Here is a 26,924-nt window from a genome sequence, read left to right as displayed (position 1 = left end):
GCCCCATCTCCCCCAACTAACGGCCCAGATTGGGAGTGGGGGTGTCCCAGTCTGACCCTACTAACGCAGTACGGCTCTGGGCATGGAGTTTTAGGGGACGCTATTCCTATTCCCCTGACCCCCTCCTGGGGCGATAGGGTCCCGGGGAGCCGTGGGCACGTCCCAGCTCTGCGCTTGGGTCGTGCGCCCCGTCACCATGGCCGGGCTCATGGTCAGTGGAACGCAAGTAAGTCCGCCAGGCCCGCCCCGCCCACGCCTGGGTGCAGTAGGTCCGGGGAGGGGGCCCCGAGGTTAAGCAGGGCTCCCGGCTCCACCTCAGGGCTGCAGCAGGTGGGAAGTCTGTCCCCTGCCCAGGCTTCCCCTAGGTTGGTGAGGAGGGACCCCCCATTTTGAGCCTGGCACACCCCTTAGCTGTGGGGGGAGGGAGAAGGCCACCCCAAGTCGCCTGCACCTCCCTCTGTCGTAGCGCTCACTGACCAGGGCCAGCCGGATTCGGGAGAGTGGTCAGTGACCACAGCCCACCGTGTTTTTCGGGGCCCACAAAAAAGTTTTCATTTCTTTAATCAGAAGCAAAAAGAGAACTCCGATCAAAGAAAAACTTTTTACTATATCGTCTTTCTAGCAATGCAGTTGTAAAATACAGGCTTACCTTTTCGGGGGCATTTACTGAGCTTCGCAGATGTTGCATTTTCTATAAGTTGAAGGCAAGACCCTCCACCAGCAGGACTGGCTTTATTGTGATACTTGCTTTACTGTGCTGGTCTGGAGCCCAATCCGGCATATGTCCTAGGTGTGCCTGGATACATCTTAGTTTTAGTTTTTTAGTAATGGAGGAAGGAGTTCAGGAAGGCAAAAGTGCCTCAGCCCGCCCCCAAAGACAGTGACGTCAAGAACATCCTGGCAGGCGCTAGGCCCTAGCGGCTAGGGGTGAGGGTCCACTGCAGACTGGCTCGGGCTCCTACCCATAGGCCCTTCATCCAGGGCAGGCAAAGGCTGCAGCCCTCCCATCCTCTTGAAGAGGTGTCTTTGGGAAACATCAACTCCCCAGTTTAAACCGTGGGCGATACAGCAGCTTCCCTTGCTTCACCTCTGGTGAAGCCTCAGGTGTTCTTTATCATTGCTGGAGGGACGGGCCAAGCCACTCTAGGACCAGGTGACTTACTTGCTGGGAAAGTCAGGTCTCTCTGTTTAACCTCTGCTGAAGCCAGCCCTCTTCCCACCTTCCCGCACACCCAAGGAGAAATAGTTGCAAGGTTTTGGAACTCTCCCCTTGGATTGCCTAAGGCAGGTAGTGTCAGGAATAATTAGATTTTGAGATTACTTTGGGCTAAAGGGAATGTTTTTCCCTTTGCAGAGTTCAGAAGTGAGCAGGCCAGGAAGGTACCAGCCTGGTGGAGAGGTTAAAAATGATGGTCTTATTGGCCCTGGCCTGGTGGTTCAGTGGTTGGAGCATTGTCCTGTGAACCCATCATGTTGTGGGTTCAATTCCCTGCCAGGGCACATACCTCGCTTGTGGGTACAGGAGGCAACTGATCTACGTTTCTCCCATCAATGTTTTCCTCTCTCTCCCTTCCTCTTTTCTCTAAAAAAAAAAAATCAACAAAGAAACATATCCTTGGGTGAGGATTTAAAAAAAAAAAAAGGATGGGGCTTAAACCCTAAGTCTCTGCATTTCAAATCCAGCATTCTCTGGGGGTAGCTTCTTCCAGCTTCACAGAGAACTTGACAATGGGGCTGACTTCCCTGTGCCTCCTTTTTGCTTCCTCCATTTCCCAAACTTGATTTTCTCCATTCCCCTGCCTTTAGCCCACCCCACACAGCCTAAGGACATTCACTGACCTGTGGGTGAGGCATTTTTGAGCCCCTGCCAGGGGAGGAGCTGGGAAATGCCCCTGGGGCATTACATGTCCTAAAACCTAAAGACCCGAACCCCAAGTGGCAGCCCTGAGGTGAGGGTCTTTTTAGCATTCTCCCCCCTGAAGTTCCTGATGACAGCCATCCTAAAATAGCACCTTAAGTGTGTCACATGGTATTTCTCAAACTTTGTTATATCCTTAAAGGGGGGGAGGGTGGGGAGGACTTACATGAGCCCACAGTGTTAATATTGTTTTTATCACAACATTGCTTAAATATACAAATAGTAAAACCAGACATAACTCTTTCTAAGCTCATATTTAGAGTCCTATAAACTCCAAATAAAGGGGTGGTTTAAGTATAAAGACACCAACCATAACACCAATAAAATTAAAATAACTTAATGAGATGGATGATGTTGTTCTGAAACTGGGTCATTGTTTTCAACCCCTCTGTGGACTGACTGCCATTGCCCTGGTTTTTAGGAGTTCCATAGGCCTCAACTTCAAACACTTGGAGATGTAGTTCTTCCACTTTCTATTTATTTATTTATTTAAAATATATTCATATTGATTTTAGAGAGGAAGGGAGAGGGAGAGAAAGAAACATCAATGATGAGAGAGAATCATTGATTGGCTGCTTCCTGCATGCCCTACACTGGGCATTGAGCCCACAACCCAGGCATATGCCCTGACTGGGAATTGAACTGTGACCTCCTGGTTCATAGGTTGCTGCTCAACCACTGAGCCACACTGGCCAGGTTCCTTCCACTTTCTCTATAAAATCTTTCATTCAACATGGATATGACTTCAATAGGCTGGAATGAATCATTCATATTCAGCATAAAGTTCTCAATCTTCTTTTTCCACCAGTTTATGACAATTAAAGTAGTAGCATCAATACAGTGGTAGACATAGGGATATTGGTCTAATTCAACTCTTTATCCAGTGACCACTAGGTGCTGAGTTTTAAAGATGTTATCTCATTCCTGTTATAGAAGTAAAATGAGGATAATATGTGACTCATGGGGCTATTTCATGAGGATTGAATAGATAATAGCCAGGTGGTAGGCAGTTAATAAATGTTAGTTGTTACATTATTTTTAACACCTTTGGAGGCAGTTAGTGTATGACTAGTTTACGGAAGAGGAAACAGACTCTTCTGTGACTCATCTAAGATAATATGGCTGGTAATTAGCAGCAGAGGGACTTGAACTCATGCCCAGGGCTGTTTCTACTCTGACAGCTTCCAGTGGTGCAAATTTATTTTTATTTTTTAAAACTTTTTTTTACAGTTGACATTCAATATTTTATATTAGTTTCAGATGTACAGTATAGTGGTTAGACAGTTATACAATTTACAAAGATATTCTCTGGTAGTACCCACTTGGCACCATACATAGTTATTACAATACTAGAGGCCCGATGCACGAAATTTGTGCAAGGGGCTCAGCCCTTGCAGCCCTGGCTTCGTCCGGAAGGGCGTTTGGCTGTTCGGTCTAATTAGCATATTAGCTCTTTATTATATAGGATTACTGACTATATTCCCTATATTGAACTTTACATCCCCAATGACTATTCTGTAACTACCAATTTGTACTTCTTAATCCCTTCACCCTTTCACCCACTTCCCCAAACCCCTCCCCTCTGGCAGCCATTAGTTTGTTCTCTGTATCTATATGTCTGTTTCTGTTTTGTTTATTCATTTATTTTCTTCTTTTGATTCCACATATAAGGGAAATCATACGGTTTTTGTCTTTCTCTGACTTTTTCACTTAGCATACTACCCTCTAGGTTCATCCATGTTGTTGCAAATATTGGGAATGTAAATTAGTACAGCAGCTATGGAAAACGGCATGGAGGTTCCTCAAAAAATGAAAAATGGAACTGTCTTATGATCCAGGAATTCCACTTCTGGGTATATATCTGAAGAAACTCAAAACATTAATTTGAAAAAATATATGAACCATTATATTCACTGTGTTATTTTACAATAGCCATCATATGGAAGCAACCCAAGTGCCATAGACGAATGGATAAAAAGCTGTGGCACATACTACAATGGAATATTACTTCCATAATAAAGAATGAAATCTTAACCATTTGCAACTTTTTGAAATTTTATGCCCAACAGACATCAGAATAATAAATCCAGGGATATTGGTTTAATTCAACTCTTTATCCAGTGGCCACTAGGTGCTGAGTACATGGATGGACCAGTACTGCAAATTTAAAATAAAAGATCCCTCACTCCTGGCTGGGGACAGGTATATAAAACCTTCTCTGTGTGACTATGGGCAAACTCACCATCTCCAGAACTGTCCTGGAAGCCAGAAAATTACTAATTTTCTGCAACCCTTTAGAGAGGTTGTGTATATATGTGGGGATCCTGCCAAGACAATCTTGTCTTTCTTTCTGGTATTTCTCTTTGTAGGGATCTTTAACTTGATATGTTTTAATTTCCCTGATAATGGTGTCCCTTTATGCTATCATTTCACACAGGGTAGATGTGGGGCGTGGTTACGGTGTTTTGGCCAGGTTCAAGCCTCGGACTAATGAAAGGACAGGGTCCTCTCATTGCCACGTGCAAGTCCCAGCTGGAGGGCAGGTTGGAACTCACGAGAATGCTGTAAACAACGTGATCAGGCCCCTGCTTTGCCTCGTGGCATCTGCTATAAAATAAAGACACGGCTTGTGGGCGCTGTCGTTGTCTCCTCATCAGGGAGGCAGCGTCCCACCGAGACCCAGCTTTCATTCTCTTGTCTGTCTTTTCCTTAATCCTCCCCCCCCCCGACTCAGTTTACCTTTGGCCACAACAGGTAGAAGTTTTGGGGTACAAACTATATAAGGTGGCAAATTAAAAGTATAAAACTTGGTTCCTCAGTTTAGTCTAAATCAAGATAATTGACTTAATACAATGACTTCTCATTTTAGATATACCCTTTTGTGACATTTAAGATTAATCTCTACGTCTCTTCTCTTGTTTGCTGAAGAAGCTAACGATTTTTGGTCTGGCTCTTCTGACCTGTGTCTTACATTAGGTGGGTGTGTGCTCCAAGAAGCTTCATGACATCCTGAGAGGTAATGTTTTCTGCTGAGAAGCATTTCTTAAACTGTATCTTAGGAGTGTCAGTTGCAGTGCCTGACAATGGCTACTGCTTTTAAGCCTGTTCCAGCTGATTTGAACCTTTCAACATGGTTGGTTGGTTTAACTCGCATCTCTAAAAGCTTCCAGTTTACCTGAGGGTGGCTTGTCAAGTTGGTTTTCCTATTAAATTTTGGAGACTTGGTCTTTGGCTCTGTAGAATAGGAACAAGTTGTGCTTTGTTTAATTTCCTTGGGATGTTGTGCTGTTAAGACCATGCAATAAAACCAGCTGTTATGAAAGTCTTGTCAGACACGCTGTGAATGATTCAAATGCTTTGTGGTGATAAGTTCTCCTTAGTGTTGCTGTTTCGTCTGAAGGGAAATCCTACTGAGGAAAAAGGGGAGCAAATATCCATTTCTTTTCCTAGCGTCTGACACTCTTCTGGGGCCTTCAACATGCTGTCATGAGGTAGTTCTTGACCTTTTAGTTAGGAAGACTCAATTTGAAGTCAAAACATATGACAGATGTGCCATTGACATTTGTTGATGAAGAAAAGCCACATGTGGATTTGTAAGAACTCCATGGCCAAGTTGGAAGTCCTTATTCCTGGTGCAGGACATGGTCCAGGCTCTATCACTAAGGAGCTCTATTATACTGGGCAGGTGTCTGGAGTCTTAGTTTCCCTGTTTAAAACATGAGGGGTTTTGACAAACCAGGTCCCTACCAGATTTAGTCCTTGGTGGGTCTGTGAGAAAAGAGCTCAGTTTCTACATCTAATTGTCAGCTTCTCTGTCATATATATCAGAGGTCTTGAATGATGATGATATGTACAAGATGGTAGTGCATGCCAGGGTGAACGGGATGGGTTTTATGGTGAGCACCATGGTCCTGGGGATCAATGTGAACTTATAGAACAGGCTGCTGATCGAGTGGACATCCGGAGGGAAATTGAAGTCTGTAGATTGATTGAGCTTTATTATTATTTTTTGATTGAGCTTTATATCCCTAGTCTCTCCTTGCTGCATGAGTTCCATCTTGGCTCGGAAGCTGAAGTTAATTTATTACACAAGGAATTCAGAAGAAAGATGAGTCCCATGTAGAAAGAGGAGAGCTTGCTAGATGGAACTCAGAACACTTTATTTTTTTTTAGCCTGTATTTTCCCAAGTCAAAATTATTTTATTAGAGTCAACTAGTTTTCTGTCCCTTCTCCCTACTTTCTCTCTTCCAGGAATGAAGTTACTGAAGGACTGTGAATACAGGATATTGTGTTGTCAGCAGTTTGTACTCATTGGATAGGAGAGGACGGAGAGATGACTTGAAACATTGAGGGTGCTAGGGTGAAGTGTGATTTGTGTTAGGTTCAGCCATAGGAAAGTGCTGTTTTTGTAGTTCTAAAATGATTGAATATTAGTAATTCATATGGTTAAACCTAATATCTGAGATGTCCACCATATTTTTGTTTCCCCATTAGGAATCATAACCCCCTGGGGAATCTCTTACTCATTCCAAGATATTGTTGTCTGTATGCGTAGAAGACTGTATTTGTGGGGCAGGAGGTGGGAGAAGGATCAAGGTTATAGCTGTGTGATGGGCCAGACTTTCTACCTGGCAGAATTCTACCTGGAGTCCTCTAGGGAAGCATCATGTATCGTGACTCACTGGCCAACTCTGACCTACAGGCTTGTTTTATGGTTTTTGGAATGATTTGCCAAACCTGCCCTCGGAGTGCTATCTGTAAAAATGGGTTTCAAAAACGGGGTGGTTGGAGCAGTGAGAAACCCTCTGACCTTGTCATAGTCAGAAGTTTTAGGGTCAAATTTTACTCCAGCTTTTTAATATTTGGGTACACACTAGATTAATAATATAAATAAAACAATGCCTCGGGGCACAGCTCTGCAAGCAGAGAGGTGTTGATGGCAAGAGGCTCCTTGGAGTCATTGCCCTGTTGCCTTTGAATCAGCTTTGTTCAGAGCGAGGCGGACATTTGATACACAGTGGTAATAAGATGGGATTGGCGGTCTGGGAAGGTTTGCTTGTCCAACCCTATTTGTTCAGCACCATGCAGGTTGAATACTGGTAAGTGCATCTGCTGTATCTTTACGAGGTAATGTGCATAACAGGGTACTTGGGGGCGGGGGAGGCAGTGGAGGAGGAGAGCCAGAGGGGCAGCTGTTGGAAAGGCCCCTGAACTAGAGGCTGATTGCTGTGATTATACTGCCATGCTCTGACATTGGGTTTTTATTTTTTTTTATTTTGGACATCTGAATCCGGCCAATTTCAGTCTAATTTCCATTGTGCCGGGATTCGTCTTCATCATGCTAAGTGTACCAGGAAAGGGGGAGCTGTTGGCAGAGTCCCTGCAGCCCCCAAAGCTGATCTGATCAGAAAAACAGCCACAGATATGGCATTCTGTGTGTGTGTGTGTGTGTGTGTGTGTGTGTATGTGTATGTGTGTAGCTTGCCTTTAAAGTTGCGGAAGCAATCATCGGATCAATGACTCAGGGCTGTGAGCAGCTGGGCGATTTCCGTTTGCCACAGTGTTTCTGTTCCATTTAACTTCCAGGTGTCCTACATAGGCCAGGACTGCAGAGAAATTCCAGAGCACCTCGGCAGGGACTGTGGACATTTCGCCAAGAGGCTTGATCTGAGCTTTAACCTTCTGAGGTATGTAACTTTCACAAGACGCAGACCAGGCCTGGGAGACCCAGTCCCCCTGGTAACAGCTTGCAGGTAAGTGACCCGTTCTAGCTCTGCGTAGGGTGCAGGGATCTGAGACGCGTGGACTCGCACCCCACAGGTTTGACTCTACTTTGAATGATTCCTCCGGCCGGCCTCCTTGTGCCACTGAAGAAGCAGTGAGCATAGGCATCGTCCTTCTCACATGAGTTCTTAGGAGAGTTTCACTTTGTTCTTTTCCTTTCTCACTGAGACTCGTGCAGACAAGGTAGAATACTGTTGGGGGAGGAAGGAGATGGAGCCAGCAAGTGTTTTGAGGGTGTTTAGGAATGCTCTTCTGGACAGTTCCCAAATCACAGGTAGGGTGTATGTGTGTGTTTTCTTTCTTTGCCTTTTTATGAATTGGAACCTTAAATATTTGTGATGATGATTTCTCCCAGATGGTATTTCAAAGTAATTCAAATGCAATTGGCATGGGGTGGGTGGGAGGGAACGCTTGAACAACTGTTCCAGTCTTGGCAAAAGGTAAGTGTGATCTTCTGTATTATTCCAATGGAGAATAGTTATTTAATTTCTTCCTAAAGAGTTTTAAATTGTGACTGGTTTGGGGGCATGAAGTAGGAGCTACTTGGAAAGCAAGTACCAGTGGGATCAATGAGCAGGGGTCAGGGAGGTGGTTTTTCCGAGGCAGCTGGTCCCACGCAGGGCGTTTCCCCAAGGTGCCTGTCCTCTTGAGAACGGTGCTATCCTCGAATGGAACCAACTGTCTTGGGGTAGAAGGATTGATGAGGAGCCCGAATCCCACCCCAGGGCTCAGGCACTTTCCTCCTTCCACGCCTTGGAGTTTCTCTCTCGCAACTTCTGAGTCAGGACACTTGGGAATGAAGAATTTGAGAGAAAATGGACAAAACTCAGGGCATTAAGGCACCAGTGGGTAGAGGTGTGCCAGCAGGGCTTCTTTGGAAGGTCATCAGGAGCACATGACCATAAGGTGCCTCATCTTCAAGGAAGGGGCGCCTGGAGGGTTGTGTAAAGAGCGGGTACTGTGCGCATTCTCTCCTTGACTCCCAAAGGGTTTGCATGCTTCTGGGGAGATGTGGAAACTGAAAAGTTGCAAAGTAATGCATAGTGATGAGAGGATGCTAGACAAATGCTGACTCTTAAGAAATTAAGGATGTTGTTTGATCCCAATGCCCAAGGAAAGGATGGAGTACATAGCCTGGTTGGACTAGCCTTAGACACGTGCGCCCCTTAAACAGCTCCCCAGCATGGACGGAGGAAAAGGGCTCTCTTGCTGGGGCATCGGAAGGAAGAACTGTGACTGGCCTCCAGGGGCTTAGGCTGCGGCTGCCTTGCTCTCGAGAGCCCGGATGTGGGTTTGAGGAGGCTGGGCCCCATGAGGAGGGAGTGTGTCAGCAGGCACAGGTCATGGGACCGGGCTGTCAGGTCTGAGGAAACAGAGGCGCCTTTGTCACTCTCGGGGGGGCCCTCTCTCCCTTTGGCAGAGAAGGGGCTGGACCCTGGGAAGGGTGGTGTGTGTGTGTTTGTGTGTGTGTGTGGTGAGTGGGGTTGGTGGTGAGATGGGGCTCTTGGCCTTGAGAGGCTGTAAGGATTAATCAGAGGAAATGATGGGTCCTGAAGGCAGGAAAATTTAGTGAGAGGAAGGCCAGTAAAATAGGTTCAGAAGGAGAGAAGTTGTGATTTTTATTTTTAGAGGAGAGACGTTTCCATAGTGTTGAGTTGGAGGATTTTATCACATGTGGTCAGGAGCCTATTCTTGTTGGTGTCGTGGTCAGTGTGTGAATGGCACGCTGGGTTCTGGCTGGGTCAGGGCAGAGATGAGGATAGGAAGAGCGAGGTCCAAGGTTTGGGAAGGGTTCACAATGAGACTTGGTTAAGCTGGAGGGAGTTGCAGACCAGAATGGACCATAATGGATAAAAGCAATCCTGACTGGGCTGGATTGGACGTGGGAAGGATTGAGATCGGATCCTCTTTGACCGTCTTATTTCCCTAATAGCAGGGTGAGGGGAGGTAGCACTGTCTCTCTTGGGTGTGAGAGGAAGATATGAGTGTATTTGGGCACTGGTGTCTCTTTGCCTTTTTAACTACATAGAAATTAAAGATGTTTTAGATGCTTAACTAATTCTTCTTTAAAAAAAGAAAGAGGGGAGAGAATACAGAGAAGGGAAGAGAAAGATGGTCATAAACTTACCTTCTACATAAGTAGGTAGGTAATAGAAGATCCAAGCTCACCAGGCTGCAGGGATCATCATATCCAAGTGAAATATTGGGAATTCCCATCCCACATTCTGTGAAACGCTTCTCCCTAGCCCTCCATACTGTTTCCACGGGACTTGGGAGAGCTTATCTCCTGGTCAGTTTGCCCTGTACCCCGGTTCCCCACAGTCCTAACCATCACTGTTCTGTTGTCTGCTGTTCTCCCTCTTGGCAGCTTGTCTGGCCCCACTCAGGACACTCCCTTCATTTCTCCAAAGCCCAACAAAACAATATTACTATGTATTACTGACAGTCGGAGGAGTACTGGTGAAGGGGGAGGTGGTCGTTGGAGCACACAGCAGCAGACAAGTTTGGGGTGGCGTTGTTCCTGCAAATCCCTGGCTATGCCTCTCATTAAGTCAGGCTCTCGGCATGTGACCAGGTGCCTCTCTCTCCCAGCCCCGTTCTCTCCTTTTCATGTCACTCACCCTCTTCCCAGAGCTGTAAACACAGCATTCTTCACTTTGTTATATACAGAAACATTACCCCTGCCCCTTTGAGAACATCTCTGCAGGTTTCCTTTTCACACCCAGAGAGTCCTGTCAGGGCACTGCCTTAAGCAGAGCATTATTCCCAGTACAAAATTTGCTACTCCTATAGATTGTAAAATCAGCTGCAGTCCGTTTGTATTTTAGGGCAAAATTTGTTTTCAGGCAAGGAGTTCTATTTATTCTTTTTTTTGAATAGTTTATATGTGCACATGACACAGCTTCAAATTGTGAAGAGAAAGTCTCCTTCGAACTTATGTCCTTCAGCCTCCCAGTTCTCCTCTGCACTACTCACTCTTTTTGTAATCTCCCAGAGATATTCTGTGCATATGCCAACATGTGAATTTCTTCTTGTGTGGCCTCATTTGTATTACTCTTGCCAAGATGTTAGTTAAAAGGGAGGTACCAGGCTTCAATTAACCACTCACATTAGGAACATCCTTCTCTATCATCTTACCATTAATTCCTAGCCATATGCCATCATCATTATTAATCTCACTTATGAAGTGATGGTTCTGCTGATTCTCCCTATAGCCCCCTGCATGTGCTGGAGGGAAGGGTGGTTATGGATGTATAAGCTGTGAACTTTTAAGTCACTATATATTTTTTCCTTTGCATTGCACTTCAGCCTTCTCTCTGCATTAACTATCACGAGTCCTCTCCTCCTTTGGGTTGTCCAGTATTAAACTGGTTACGCCTCCATGTAGAAGGTCATGGAAATTCAGGCTGTGCTGTTTCTATGACTCTGTCCTGGGGAATGGAAGTTCCTGGGACTTTGTGTGCCCTGTCAGGTTGGAAGTTGGAAAGGGAAGCAAGACAATAGGTCTGAATACAATTTCTGGCTCCTTTAAAAGACTCAAAACATTCATCTCTTCCACCTTTCCTCCCAGATCTCATTCTTTCTGGACATGAGTCCTGGGGGGCAGGGTCCTGCCATCCACCCCGGAATGGGAATAGAAGGTTCAGGGAGCTAACCAGCTGATAGGAGTAGTGTTGCCCTTTGAACTTGAATGCATTAATGATCATGAGTCCATTGTCTACACGTGCATGAAATTGTACTTTAGATTTTATTTTTTGAGTACTTTTTTCTTATAGCAAGAACAACAATGATCAATGTAGAAATCTTGAAAAACTCAGTAAGGTGTGAAAAAAAACCCTCTCTCAAACCACTGATAATCTCACAAGTTAAGCTGGAGGAAATCCCCATTGTTACCACTTGTCTTTGTTAATGCCAAATATCTTAAAAATGATGCTCTTGCTTACACTCTGTTGGAAGTATTTTTTCATCTCAATAAATTCTCCATTATAAGTTTTAATGTTCTCTTATTTTTCCAGGGTTGGGTATTTAGATTGTTCCCAGATTGTTTTTTATTTTTTTTACTGTTATAAATATCTCTATTATAAGTATCCGTGTAATACTGATTGATGAATATGTCTCTGCTTAGTTGCTTGGGACATTTTCCTGGAGACAGAATTGTCAGAGGGCTTCGCTACAGATGTCAGATTGCCCTTAAGAGAGGTCATAACAATTTCCGCTACTGAGAATATTTGAATATCTATTATTCCAAGTTCTTCCTGGAGCTTGTTTTTGAGGTTTTCACATTTTACTTGTACTTTGCCGATCAATAAGGAGATCCTCAGTTTTAGCCGATGCTGGTTCCTTGATCAGCTCTGGCAGAGAGAGCTTGTTAACCATTGTTCCAGCTTCAGTTTTCCTTCTCCCCTGACAGAGAAAGGGCAGGGTTCTCCCTGAGTGGTTTGCCTGGGCTGCCTGATGCGCTTGCTGAACACAGAGGGCAGAGCGGGGCTCCCAAGGAAAACAGTGATAAACATGCCTGTGTCAATCTGGCAATAAAACGGAGAGGGCTTAATTGATCTATGGCAACAGGAAGCTTACATTTGCAAATTTAAATTATTTGCAGTCACATCTTATTTAACATGACTCCAATAAATACACTGAATGGGGGAATTGCTTAGAAGAAAATCTCTTGGATGGAAGCTTACTTGCATGTAGTTTCCTTGGCTTTGGCCAGTATGGGAATGAAGGCTTGGGGAGTTTGGGCACCTCCAGGGAAGAGATGGTGGCTTTGTCGTCTTCCCCAGGCAGTGAGGCAGACAGGGGGTGCACCATCAAAGCTTCTAGGATATGCGCAGCAACATTTCCATTTCTGTTATGAGCTGCTGTGTAACACTTGGCCTGCTAACTTGCTGTTCAGTTGGGAAAATGGGCAATGGAATGGAAAGGAACCATGGCGTTGGGATTATACCACCCTGGCTTGAAACTCTGCTTACATCACTCACCCGTAATTTAACTGGCCTTAAGCTAATTGCAAAAATGTTGAGTGTAAGTGTGTGTAAAGATTACCTGCTATATCGTAGTTCTTCAGTAAGCATAGCCACAAGTATAGCTTAAACATGGTGCTAGTGAGGCTAAAAGCCCAGGCTTGACCCTCCATAGGGACTATTTCTCTGGTAGTCTAATTGGGGTTCCTCACAAACGTTCCGAATTTCCTCACCTTCAGCACATGGTATGTTTCCACATCTCTGCACCCTTTGGTATGATCAATGTGCAAAATCTTAAAGAGCTGGTGTAAATTTGCCTCTTTCTCTTCTGTTATGATCATCAGTCTTGGGTTCTGGCATAAATGAGCAGAACCTCTTGCTGATTTATGTTAGACATAGACTGTAAATGAAAAATCTGTCTTTAGACTTTAGGATATTTGTTAATGCAGCATAACCTAGTCCATACTAACTGATATGAAAACCGTAGGTCTCAAATGTCTGACATTCTATTGGCTAAACCCACTCATCTCATACATACTTTTCATCCCTGCCAGCTAGGAGCATACATTTGTTTATGTTACACTGGGAATGGGTGAGAGAAGAATTCTCTACCCAGACTCAGGATAACAGTTTAAAGGGCATGCTCTGTTGGCCTTGGGTCTGCATCAACTTATTTCTTTGCAGTCAGGGGCCTTATTTTCAAAACACAAATGCAGAGGTCTTACTTGGGGAGCATGCTGATATTGGAGTTGGGCTGGCAACAGAACTCATGTCAGTAAGCATAGAGAGGAAGAGATGATGGTAGGAAAGATGGGCTTTAGAAAGATAAACTGTTTTAATGAAATTTCAAAATAGTTCTAAGGCATTGATAAATTCTAAGGAGGCAAGGGTCTATGTGTTTTGGGAACCATGTTTGCTGTAAGCCGGGCAATGCTGTGAAAAGCATCTTTTTTGTTCTAAGAATAACATTGGCAATTCTAGTGTCTCCAGCTACTAACAGAACATACAACAAAAAGGTGATGTGGAAAATGAGTTGGCAGGTAATATTTAATGTCTCAGTAGCAACCTTTCTGGAGTGACTTCCATGACTGGGACTACCAAAAACAGTTTGAGGGAGGGAAAGAGAGAAGATCACTAAGGGAGCAGGTTGATATGGCCGCCTCCCTCCTCCCAAAGTGTCCTGTTTTCTGGGACTTCCTCCTTTTGGCCCGAGAAATGGGGTATCGAGCCGCTGGGTAAGACTGAGCTGGTGGACAATGGGGGAGATTGTCTAAAGGGCCGCAACGAAGTTCAGCTTTCTCATAGGTGATGCACTGTGTGGTTTAGAAAGTGCTTTCATAAACATTGTCTCCATATTTTCTACAGTGTTTGCCACTAGGGTAAAAAATTCCTGGACTTTTTAGGAATGCCTTTTATTTCCCTTTTCACCCATTTTACTCCCCCAGGATTTTGGCCCTCGCCCCCCCCCCCCTTTCCATTTTCTCCCTCTGCCCTGCTCTCTATCCTGAGGACATCATTGTGCATGTGGACGATGCTGCTCTCCCCGCCCTTCCCCTCCCGTGCTATCAGGGTGGCTGTTGGGAGCACTGGTGACTTGTGAGGAGGAGGGAGCGACTGGTCAGCTTAAATCTTTCAGACTTTCTATTTACTGGCCCTCCAGGTTCTCAGGCATGAAGTTTAGTCACAATGATATGGGACTAGGGGTCCTACTAGCATTTAGTGGGCGAGACCGGGGATGCTAAATGTCTTGCAAGGCACAGGGCAACCTTGGGCAAGAAATAATTTTCCCTTCCCCGTGCCAGCTGCACCGTGTTGAGGAAGTCCTCTGAGTTCTGTTTGAGAGCTTGCAGACAGCTGTGGATGAGCCTCACAATAAAGCAGTCTTGCGAATAAGTACATAGAGGTGACTGGCTCTACTCTCTGGCGGGGTCCAGGGGCACCAGATCAAACAAGTGACATCAGTCATGTTTGTCTTGTCAGTGAATCAATCACCAGTATTATGGAGCACTTACTGTATGCCAAGGCTGGGCAGAACACTTGGCCTGTATTATTTCACTCAGTCCTACCAGCAACATTTTGACAATGGGACGATTACTCACGTTTTACAGATGAAACAACTGAGGCCCAAATAGTTGCTTTAGACATTATTTGCCTTTGACTACCCTGATGATTAAATGGCAGAGCTGGGTTTAAATGGCCCTGGTGGTCCGACTTTAGTTTTACTTCAAATTGCTTCTCCAAGTAGAAACCATTGTTTTCATCCTGTGAGCAAATGGATGGCCATTTCCAAGACTATATTTCTTACAGTATTTCTTTGTGTGTGTGTGTGGGGGGGGGGGGGGGGGAGGGGCGTTCTTTCAAAATTGTAAACAGCCTGTGCACGTCACCGTAGCAGGATCACAGTAGATCCTGCAGCTCCACGTTGGCAGCCTCGGAGCTCTGTTGCACTTCCTCCTCTCTCCTGTTTCTCTGAAGCCTTCTGGATGTGGGAAGTTGGGTTGGCAGGATCTTGTGGGACCTGGGTTGTGTGTTCCCAAGGACCTCATCCTCTTCTGTCTCCCCTTGGGCTTGAGGCAGGCTTAGATGAAGGCCATTGTCATGGTGAGAAATGGCTCAGCAATGCCAGGGCCAGACTGCTTGCTGACCCAGCCTCGAGAGGGGAACCCTGAGATGGATGACTGCATGCATGAGTTTTGAGTCTGGAGGGAAAAGAAGAGGTGGGGGTATGTGTGTTCGTCCTTGTGCGTGGACCCACTCGCACGCACACCCCCGCCATCTGAAACGCCTTTTTCCTCTTGTCTCCTCAGGGACGGCAGGGTTGGTGATGTCAGCTGTCCCTGCTCCTTTATGATGAAAGGGGAGCGATTATGCTTTTTGCTGGTGTCTGTGTTTAATTGCAGGATGTAATAACTACAAATTCTCTCTGGCCGAGACTTTTCTTAATAAAAGGTTTCTCCTATCCCAGCTGCTTTCTTTTCCCCTTTGTACTCCCACCCCCACCACTGCCGTAGCACAAGGTCACTTAGGGTTTTAAATGAGGGAGAGACACACACATGTGTTCGTGTTTCGTTTAGAGTTTATATTAAAAAAAAGACACCTCCTCCTCCAGACCCATCATTACGGAGATCAGCTACGTGCCCCCCACCTTTGCACCACCTCCCCTTAGCTCCTCTCTGAGTTTATACAGAACCCAATTTTTCAGTCTCCTGGGTGTCTGCTTTTTCTCTGGTTCTGAAGAAATAAGAGACGGAAAAGCAGGGAAGACCAACAAAAGAGGTTTTTTTTTTTTTTAAAAAAATCCCAAACCTTTGAGATAAAGCAAGACTTATTAAAAACAATTGGAGGGAAGGGCAGGAGAAGGGGGTGTAAACCCCCACGCGGGCGCGTTTTCTGCAGCTGGCGGAGTGTTTTAAGAGAATGCACCATTGTTAAAACTTTTTTTTTCCCTTGATGGATTTATTTTTAAGGTAGAGAAATATTTTCCCCATAATTGGGTAACTCTTAATAGTAGCAATTGCATATTTATCAGTGTGAGGGGCTGTTATTAATGTAACTGTCAGGCCCAAACACATTTCTGCATTAAATCCATTTAGTATGTGCATTATTCGGGCTGGAATGTCACCGGGACATCAAAGCCCCATAGGCATGGAGAGCTCAGTGCCCTGCTGTGGCTGCCGAACAGGCCCTTGATCAATAAATGTAACATGTTAATGCAGAGCAAATAGAATAAAAGATTTCTTTGACAAGACATGAAAAATCACCTTGTGGCAGCTGGCATGTGATGCCGTTTCTGGGGAGACACTAGCAAAGTTGATCTGACAAGTAAAGAGGAGAGATGATGGTTGTAAGGTGCTTTTGTTTCAAACTTCTTTCTTGACCTGTCAGGTTTTGAAGGCGCCTCAATGGCTCTTTTTTGTCATGTGAAAATTGTAGTCTTAGGTAGTTATGAAGCAGTTATCTCTTCTCAAATTGTGAATGCCGCTGTTTAATTGATTCACTTAGCATTTGAAACTGTCACGCATTAATAATTGCGAAATCCTGTAGATATTGCGCTAGTGTGTCATACTTAAATGTGTAGTTATCAGAAAATTAATATCCTTAATGAACCGGTGCTTTCAAACTAACATTGCATGAAATCTCTTTTGCCCTTCCATTTGCTGAAGCCACATCCGCCAGTTTGCCGAGAATCACCTCTCGACAGTTTGCTTTCTTGATGCCCGACAAATGCCAGCTTTGCTGTGGGTACATCGCGTGCTCAATGACAATAAATATAGTAATTATACTGGAGTTAGTAATTAACATAATTGTAGTCAATTACGACAAATACAGTACAGAGCTAAATAAATGAGAGGGGAGAAATTAGCAAGCTAATTGATTTATCTTCACGTGGCTTTCTGTTGTAACTGGCAGGGCTGTTTTCCTCGGGGTGGGGGCGGAGGAGGGGAAAATCCCCACAAGGATTGTTTACAAATAACTGATTTTGTTTTGAAGTTGCTTTGTCTTTTGACTTACTGTGCATCACCTCCCAAGTCAGCTTACAAGGAGGAAAAAAGGAAAGAAAAATTTTAAATGCCAAGGGAACGTTTTGTTAATTTAGCTCCATCAAACTGAATGCGGCAGCTAGGGAGAGCAGGATTTAGCTTTTGCTAAGGGTTGGGGAGTTGTAATTTTTTCTTCTTAGCTATTGCTCTGGTAAAAGAAAGCTCTGTGTGTGTGTGTGTGTGTGTGTGTGTGTGTGTGTTTGTGTGTTCTAAGTCTCTATCAGAGAGGTGGTGCTTTGCTGAACAGTACATTTTGGGGCTTATATGTGTATGCGAATTTGCTCAGTTCTGTGCCGCTGGCTTGGTGTAAGGAGTGGGCATCTTTTACTTGGTTCAGCCCCATTGGCCTTGTTATGCCTCTGCTCTGGGTACCCAAGGAGAACATGGAGAAGGGAGCAGCAATGCTGTTGGAGAGGGTGGGAGGGGCACCAGTGAGGACCCCCTGCCCACTGTCCCTTCTTTGCCAGACCTCAGGGCTACCCCAGCGTCCTGGGCTGTCACACTCCTGAGGCTGCCGGGAAAAGTTTTTGGTGGGGTCCGGGTGCCCATTTGCTTTAAGCTGGTTTATTCTGTGCTGCCTGGACCCCTGGTAAATGATGTTTATTGTGCATCTCTGTTCTTTGTTCACCCCTTTCAGCGTGACTGCTGTTCACACCACTGAGGGAGAATGAGTGTGTGTATGTGTGTGTCTGGAGGTTTGGGGTCCACCCCAGTCTTTTTTTCTCACAACTTTGAGAAACAGGATTTTTTCTTTGTCCATTGACATAGGCTAGGGGCTAGTAGACAGAGTGTTTATTTTATTTTTTTTTTGGGGGGGGGTTGGAGTGCTTAAAATCTCACTCACTCAGGGTTAAAATTCAGTGCTTTTAAGACATGACTTTTCAAAAAGTATCCAGTTTAATAAACTGAAAATTTGTTCCAAAGCCTTTCCTTTAGCTCTGCTTCCTGAAGATTCTACTGTGTATGGTGTTTCTCGTCTGACACGAAGGGAGTTAGAGGCAGCAATTTTTTGCTTCTCCATAGATGGTACATGACATCACACGTGACCTGGTGTGGAATTCAGTTTTTCAGCTGCATTAAAATGCTGCCTGTGTTTTAAAACACCAAGGCGCGCCCGGACACTGCATAGTGTGGTCATTCTTCGTGTGCACTTCATTTGGAAATCAATTTCTGATATGAAATATTTATATACAGGGAATCGCTTAAATAATTTAGTGTTTGCAGGCGTAATGGCTTTCTGATGAAGTCTCAGGTTATTTTAGTAAATGCGTGGAACTTCTGAGGAGAAAGGACTTTTGTCCCTGGAAGGGGAGAGTCACTCCTGGAGCGGCAGCCTGATGGGTCTGACGTGCGTCAGAGAGAAATTGGATGATTCCTACGTCAAGCTTTGTTTAGTGAAGAGATCCATTCTGGCTCTGGTGCTCTTCCAGAGAAGGCCTTTTTCTGTGAGCCGGTGAGAGGATGTGTGAAGACAAACCCTTTGCCTTTGACCATTGTCAAAATGTGGCATCGGCAGCAGTTCTGCCGCCGTCTGCAGTCTCTGCTCAGCTGCTGGCTTTGTACTCTGTCTTTTCTCCTGAATGGCACCCAGATGTGAGTGGAGAAGAGCGTAAGATGCTGGCAAAAGAAGCCTCTTTTCCTTTTTATTATTTTAAAATTAAACTTCCTTAATTGGAGCTAGCTTTATTCTGTCCCCCAGCTGCTAAAGAAATAACAGCGTGGGGGATAATTTAGATGTGTTCTTTTTCAAATAAAGTGCCGTTTTTGCAAAGGCACCATTTCCCCCAGACTCTTTTCTGTTTCCCTGAGAGATATGCTCCTCTAGATGTTTATGTGAATCTTGAGGTGATTGGTTCCCCAGGAATTCTAATGATTTGTATACCAAGTTGTGTTTGTGGGTTTGGTGGAGCAGAAGGAGGGGATGGAGTTCAGAGCTTTTGCGCTTTCCATTCTGAGAAGTTGGATGAGTGGTCACTTGCCCACTTGCGTGTCAGTCTTTGAGGGGGTACATGGAATTGCCTGGTGGGGCGTTAATTTTATTTCAGGGACTTACTTTTCAGAATGTATTCCCTGTCTCTTCTAGATGTATCAGTGTGGGAGCTTGATTCCTCAGGATTCGCACCTCCGAAGGGCAGTGGGTGAGCAGGGCCCCGAGGGTGAGCTTGGGAGGGCAGACTGTCTTCATCTGCGCTGACGGTTGAATTGTGGCTCTGTCCTGCTTGGCTCCTGTGAGTTCTTCCCAGATGGCCTGGGAAGGACTAACATCCTTCCACTTGTAATTGGAAATAGCAAACCCGTATCCTGAATTCTATTCTTGGAGACTGGGCCCTGGTAAGCAAAATCAGCCTGACCTCGGGTATGGAAAAACGGAGCCTGGCAAAGGTTCCTGAGGGTCACTGTGTCTAGGGTCATGCCCCTGAGGAGCACTGCGCTTGTTCCAGCCCATGCCATGGTGCCCGGAAGAATGATTGTCAGGTTAATTTAACCATACAGTTTAGTTTTTCTTATCTTCTTCCTTTTTAGCTGTGGGTTGAAGTCAGGCCTGGTGTGACTTCTGTTTTGGTTTTTCCAGCTGCCGTGTACAACTGGATCCCTCCATGGGTGCACCTGTGGGCTAGCTGGTCTTCAAGGTTTTTGATAGCCATGACCATCAATTATCATCAGCTAAGTGGAGGAGGGGACTGCTCAGGATAGCATGGTTCCCCCAAGATGTCCGTGAGGGCCGAGGACCTGGGTTATTGTTCTTTGCAGACATGTAAATAGCCAGTGCATGCTGGGTTCCCCAGCACCTGGAGTTTATAGGTGTGATGCTTTCCCTTGCCAAAGCTCACATGCTCAATGAGGAGGATGAGGCGAATGCAGGTAAAATTACTCGAGAGCAGTGCAGGGCCATTGTCGACCTGTGCCCGTGGACTGTGAGAACTTTGTGGTTTTCGCCTCTCGGGGAGCATAGTTACTTCCTCCACTGTCGGGGAGCTTGTTCTCTCTGAGTTCCTGAGCAGCGTCAGGAGCTACATGTGGGAAGGAAGGGTCCCAGTCAGGCAGAGCAGGTGACTTGACCCAGGAGGGCCCTTGGGGTGGTCTCTGACAGGTCTCCCAAGACACCCACAGGACAGCACCGTTCAGTTATGTGCCAAGAAACTCTCAGGAGGGAGGAGTTCTTACGTGAAAAGATTGGGACTTGGGCTACATGCAGAAGGGAGAGCAGTTTGCTACACCAGGTCAAGATTTCAGGGCAGGGTAAATAGCTTGCACCAAGCAGGGCTTTGGAACCAGGCTTGTGCTGAGTGGAGATGGTCTGTGTACCCTCGGGTTTGTGGGAGTCCAGGAAGAGAGAAATTAGAGAGTAGGGTAAGTTCCTCCCCACACATGCAGACATAAAGCCCTGTGTTGTGCAGAATGGAGGTGGTTCTGGGACATTGAGCTGAATGTGAAGGAAAGCTGGCCAGGCGAGAGTCTTTTGGGGAGGCCATTCAAGTAAGGATTTGGGGGAGGTATGGGTTCTTCCTTCAGACCTTCACCCTGGAGTGACAGGCATGTGGGGGAAGATAAGCCACCTCTGGTTGGTGGAAGGCAGCTGTTCCCAGGCTGAGCAGGGCCTGAGTGTCGGCCCTGACACATATATGTGGCAATTACGCTGTTAGAGGGTCATAGTTAATGCAGTTCTCCCATGACTCCTGCCACTAGCGTGCTGTGCCGCTCAGCACCCAGCAAGACCTGGCCCTGGGCTCTTTCAGATGGGGCAGAACCAAAACTTGAAATCTCATCTTTCAATACTTTTGTTTATTACCATTCTTCCATGCCAGTGTTTCCGCAAGGCTGGCACTTAGGGGTACATTCTCCCCTGAGAAGATTTGCATGTTATGGGTTCTCTGAATGCCTTGGGGCCTTTGCAATAGGCCCCCATTGGAATGCAAGCTTTTCCAGGATGGGAGACTAGCTCTTTCTGGAGTGCCCAGGGCGTTGGTAGGTGCCCCTCTAATCTTGGAATTTCTCACTTGCTAAAATGGATGTTTAATGACATAATAGTAGTTTATGTTGAAAGAGGTAGCAGTAATAGTAACTACCATTTACTCACCATCTTTCCCTGAATACCTTCCTAAGTCCTTATGACAAGCTAGGTATTCTTCAGTTTGAAGACAGGAAATGAAAGCTTGCTGAGGTTAGTACTTTCCCAAGGGCACACAACTGGTCAGTGAAGAGTCAAGATCTATGTGCAGTTTTGCCCAGTCACAAAGCCTACATACATGCTTAGCTCCTATACCATCTTTTTTTAAAGATTTTTAAACATTTTTATTGATTTCAGAGAGGAAGGGAGCAGAGAGAGAGATAGAAACATCAATGATGTGAGAGAATCATTGATTGGTTGCCTCCTGCATGCCACACATTTGGGGTCAAGCCCGCAACTCAAGTATGTGCCCTGACCTGGAATCGAACCATGACCTCCTGGTTCATAGGTGGACACTCAGCCATTGAGCCATACTAGTTGGGCTCCTATACTGTATTGTATTCCATTGTATTTTCCCCAATTCTAATTCATTGTCGTCCTCAAGACTTTTACCTGATAAACTTAGTGTGGATTGGTACTAAGTGGTAGAGAAGAGGAAAATTTTGTCTTCTAGGCCCATGAAAAGAGGACTCCCCACCTTCAAGGCTGTTGCTGTTTTGCTTTCTTCCCAAATTTATATTTGGCCTCATAATTTTTTCAGGGGAGATAAAAACTGGAGGCAGTGAGTCTTTATATCAAACATTAGCATTTTAGAAGTCTGTAGAAAATTAGGTTGGGTTAACTTTTATTGTCCTGTTCCTTTAAGATAAACAACAAGAAAAGTATAAGAAGCTCTCTCATGCTCTTATGGAGGGCTCTGGAGGTTGAATCTCCCACTAGTTTTTTTTTTTTTATTCACCTTAAGTGTTTGAGTCCTATTGCTGCTGCAGTTCATCTGGACAACCTTTTAAAAGGCATAAGTCTGTTTTCTTACCAGTGACAGGCAAAGAATATTGTCCACCTTTTTCCTCAGGATGTCTCTGGGGTGCATAGGACATAGGTTATTTGAATGTAAATGCTTTGTAAACCACAAAGCACTACATAATTATAATGGACTAGAGGTCTGGTGCACAAAATTCGTGCATGGTGGGATGTGGGGGGAGGTCCTCTCAGCCTGGCCTGCACCCTCGCGCAATCCGGGACCCCTCGGGGGGGATGTCCGACTAAACTGGCAGTCAGACATCCCTCTCGCAATCCGGGACTGCTGTCTCCTAACCACTCCCCTGCCTGCCTGATCGCCCCACCCCCTCGGCCTGCTTAATCGCCCCTAAACCCTCTGCCTGCCTGCCTGATCGCCCATAACCCCTCTGTCTGCCTGCCTGATCGCCCCTAACTGCTCGCCTGCCTGCCTGATTGCCCCTAACCAGTGGTTCTCAACCTTCCTAATGCCGAGACCCTTTAATACAGTTCCTCATGTTGTGGTGACCCCCAACCATAAAATTATTTTTGTTGCTACTTCATAACTGTAATTTTGCTACTGTTATGAATCGCAATGTAAATATCTGATATGCAGGATGTATTTTCATTGTTTGCGACCCACAGGTTGAGAACTGTTAACCACTCTGCCTTGGGCCCCGCCACTGTGGCTTCGTCTGGAAGGACGTCCAGAAGTTCGTTCAGCTGCCTGGTCTAATTAGCATATTATGCTTTTATTATTATAGATTACTTTCCAGTTTTATTGAGATATAGTTGATATATAACATTGCATCAGTCCAAGGTATACCACATAATGACTTGATGTATGTATATATTGCAAAATGATTACCACGTAAGTTAACATCATACTAGTATAATGCATTATTGTCATTATGCCTTTATTTTAAACGAGAAACTGAACTCTTGCTAGTTTGAAGCTCAGAGTCATTGTTGGAGACCAAGAAGCCCCGAAAGTTCTGACTGGAGCATGATCTGGTGGGAGGCGATGAGTTCATGAGACAGAATACATGACTATTAGTCTTCACTCCATCACAAATTATCTGTGAGAGGCTGGGTAAGTCATTTAATCTGTGTTTTCCAAACGGGATAATGATGCCCACTATCAGAGTTGTGACGGTCAGAGGCTGGGTAAGTCATTTAATCTGTGTTTTCCAAACAGGGGATAATGATGCCCACTATCAGAGTTGTGACAGTCAAATGAAATACTAAATGTTAGAGAGTTGTTCCTGTAGATGGTGTACCAAAAGAGCAACTATCCCCCAAATAGTTCAGTTCATTCTTGTTTATTTTTGAGCAGAATTATCTTTAGTATTTTGCTTGGGGTCATGTGGCATTTGCTGTTTGTGATTTTTTTTTTTACATGAAAGGGCTTGTTAGAGCCTCTTCCAAGAAGATAATTGTAAAAATCACACTTAGGCAGTGCACAGGGAGGTAGAATGTGGAGATCTGAAATTGATTCGTTATTAAAAGAAGACTGTACTGCTAGACTATAATATTTAAGTATGTATACATCTTTACAAAATTAGGTTCAGGCTGTATATACAGTCTTGTGTTCTGTTTTTTTCTCAATGTTATATCATGTGATTTTATTTTCTAGGATAATGTGGTTGTTCAGTGATTGCACCATATTTTTTCCACAGATATACCACAACTGACACATATTTGCATATTGTTTCCCAGCTTTAGGTGTTAGTAAGAAATGCTGTGATGAACATCTTTGCCTATAAATCATTGTTTCACTGTTCCCTTAAGATAATTTGCCAAAGGGTGAAATAACTGAATTAAATGTCACTAAAACAGTTTTCCCTTGAGTCCCCGTCTGACCCCTCTTCCACCTCTCACAGGAGTGTCTAGGGCAGCTGTGGGCAAACTACCGCCCGCGGGCCGGATCCGGCCCGTTTGAAATGAATAAAACTAAAAAAAAAAGACCGTACCCTTTTATGTAATGATGTTTACTTTGAATTGATATTAGTTCACACAAACACTCCATCCATGCTTTTGTTCCGGCCCTCCGGTCCAGTTTAAGAACCCATTGTGGCCCTCGAGTCAAAAAGTTTGCCCACCCCTGGTCTAGGGCGTGGAGTCTTCTCCTTGCTGTGGGAGGTTGAGGAGGTGGCAGATGGGGGCTCTATGGGAAGAATTATTTGAGTGTCGTGACCTAAGCCTGTTTATGCTTCCTCTTCACAGGCTGATTGCTTGTGTGTGTTTATGCTGGCTCCAATACAGGTAAACCTAATGTCTACCCATAGCCTGGGAGGCACAGCAGGCCTGTGGGGAGGGGAAAGCTGTTCTTCACCCAGGCCTGGCCCACCTCTGAGTCCACACACAGTCCCTGGCCACTGTGGGACACGAAGCTCCTAAGGTGTGCCCAGTGTAGGCTTTGGCCCAGGGGGGTGTTGGGCAGGCCCTGGAGATGGCCAGGCTTGTGAAGGAGGTAAAGAGAGAAACCCAAACCATTTTCAGCTTTTCCTTTGCAGACCCAACCTTTTAAGCATACCTACATTTACCTGCAATGGCAGTCGTTTTGCATTTTAATGACATATCAAGTACGCTAACTTGCATTTGAAATGAAAGTGCCTTAAATGTCTCTGGCTGTCAGAATGAGATGTTAGGAGCTTGATGAAAAGCGAACAAAGAAGACAAAGTATGAAGCCTGGATACAGTGCAAAATGAAATAAAACCTTGTATGGCCTGTCAGGGGTGTCAGTTGATATTCATATCTAAAGCACATTATAGCATTACTTTGCAGCTCATAGCTTACTCATCTGTCTTTTTTAATTCATCACATTCGAGCCCACATCTTTTAAGTCTCGTGTGTCAACAATGGGAGAAATCTGTTAATTGACAAATGAGTGTCACACATGTGAATTGGTGCCTTTACATCAGCGGCAGGTGTAGTCTCTTTTGTTTTTTGTTGGATCTATTATTGGCATAAGCCAGTGTAAGACATCTGTCTTTGTCGGAATGAGAAATGACAGGCCTTCTTGGCTGTCATTGTCTTAGTGCGTGCGCATTCTGTGAGATACTGTATAAAGATAAAATGTCAGTTAAAAGAATATGAAAAACTATCTGGAGGAAGTCCTTAAATTACTCAGAGAGGGGATCCGGGAATTGGGGCTGGAATTGAAATCCGAGTGTTTCAGTTTGTATCTATCACACCTATTTAAAAATAATATTTCCCGAGTAACAGGATGAGGTTATCAGGCATTTAGGAAAATGTTATGTTGTGCTGGTATAATTAGCTTCATAAGATGGGGAGAAAAAAACTACCTTTGCAAGATATGAGTTTATTTATTATAAGGTCATCTCTCAGACAAGCACAGAATTGTCTCAATAAAAACACTCCAGGTAGGATTCTGGGCGTTGATTTGCATGTGTTTTGAAATATTGAAATTGTTCCCTTCCAATTTCCTTTTCGGTTATATTCCTATCTGAGACTGATGAGAAGCATAATGAAATAAAAAGCAGCAGTTGTGGAGTGATGAGACAATTAGTGGGGAGAAAGCTGCTCCTATCCCTGAGCTCCTGGTGGGTTTAGTGATGCAGGCGAGGCTAGACAGTGTTATTCACTAGAGTGACTGCTGGTAGGAGAGAAGGGGAGCCTCAAGTGAGAGGGGAGGTAGAAGGACCAACAGTGGAGGAGTGCTCCTGCTCCCTCTTCTGTCTGCTTCAGCATGGTAGAGAGCCCAGACTCTTAGGGCTGATAAAGACAGGGTGATCTCAGCAGGCATGTCCTGGTTATAGGATGGGTGGACTCTTAAGACACTCTTCCCAAACGTGAGTGCATACACAGATCCTCTGGGGGTTTTGTTAAAATGCAGTATCTGGTTCAGGAGGTCTGGGTGTGGGCCCGAGACTCTGCATGTCTAACAAATGCTCAGGTGATGCTGACCTGCTGCTTTTCAGACCCATCTTGAGTATCAAGGAGTTCAGTTCATCTTCCCACAGACCATCGGATGGGCTGCTGTAGACAGTGCAGGGTTGTGAGAGGAGGGAAGTCTTTGGGTTCTTGGTGATTTCTGCATCACGAAGTAAATTTTTCTGTAGAGATGTTTTGTTGTTGTTTTGGTTGCTTTTTTGCAACAGAAGACCCAAACTCATAAATTTTTCTGCAGCTGTATGTGGCTGGGGGATAGGCCTGTTTCTTAGTCCAAGGTACCCTGCTTTTTCTGAAGGGATTGGCATTGTGTATGTGCGCACACCTGCATTGCACACACAGGCTCATTGTTGTGTGGTTGAGGAAGGGCATGTACTGAACCTTGTACATGTGTTGACAGAACTCGTGTGTTCTTGTGTACATGTGGTGGCATATTGGGGACAGGCATGTGGCAAGCCTGGGTGTATACAAACTGTTTATGTGTGTGAATGTAAACATGTGCCAACCTCAGGCATGTACCAACCTCAGAGAGACAGAGAGAGAACACTGACTGATACATCTCCTAGGACAAAGGAAACAAAAGAGAAAATAAACAAATGGGACTACATAAAAATAAAAAGCTTCTTCATAGCAAAAGAAACCATCAACAAAATGACAAGAGAACCCACTGCACGGGAGAACATACTTACTAATGATATGTTCAATAAGGGGTTAATCTCCAAAATATATAAGGAACTCATACAATTTAACAAGAGGAAGACAAACAATCCCATTAAAAAATGAACAAAGGACCTAAATAGACACTTCTCCAAAGTAGACTTACAGAAGGCCAAGAGACATATGAAAAAATGCTCA

The 26,924-nt window shown here is 44.9% G+C and overlaps 1 protein-coding gene across 2 annotated transcripts in view; it reads left to right on the top strand.

The window, feature by feature from the left end:
* Window positions 1-166: 166 nt before the first annotated feature.
* LOC102245006 (chromosome unknown open reading frame, human C10orf11) overlaps window positions 167-26,924 on the top strand; it is a 1,043,798-nt gene continuing 1,017,040 nt past the window's right edge. For both annotated transcript variants that reach the window (XM_005864646.2, XM_014538350.1), the window contains exons 1-2: window positions 167-226; window positions 7,506-7,606. In XM_005864646.2, coding sequence (XP_005864708.1) covers window positions 197-226; window positions 7,506-7,606 — 131 coding nt within the window. In that variant the 5' untranslated portion in view covers window positions 167-196. The remainder of the gene's footprint in view (window positions 227-7,505; window positions 7,607-26,924) is intronic.

The sequence above is a fragment of the Myotis brandtii genome, unplaced genomic scaffold (genome assembly GCF_000412655.1).
Source record: "Myotis brandtii unplaced genomic scaffold, ASM41265v1 scaffold190, whole genome shotgun sequence".
Taxonomy (NCBI): domain Eukaryota; kingdom Metazoa; phylum Chordata; class Mammalia; order Chiroptera; family Vespertilionidae; genus Myotis; species Myotis brandtii.
The sequence above is the reverse complement of the archived record's forward strand: the minus strand, read 5'-3'. Positions and strand labels throughout refer to the sequence as shown.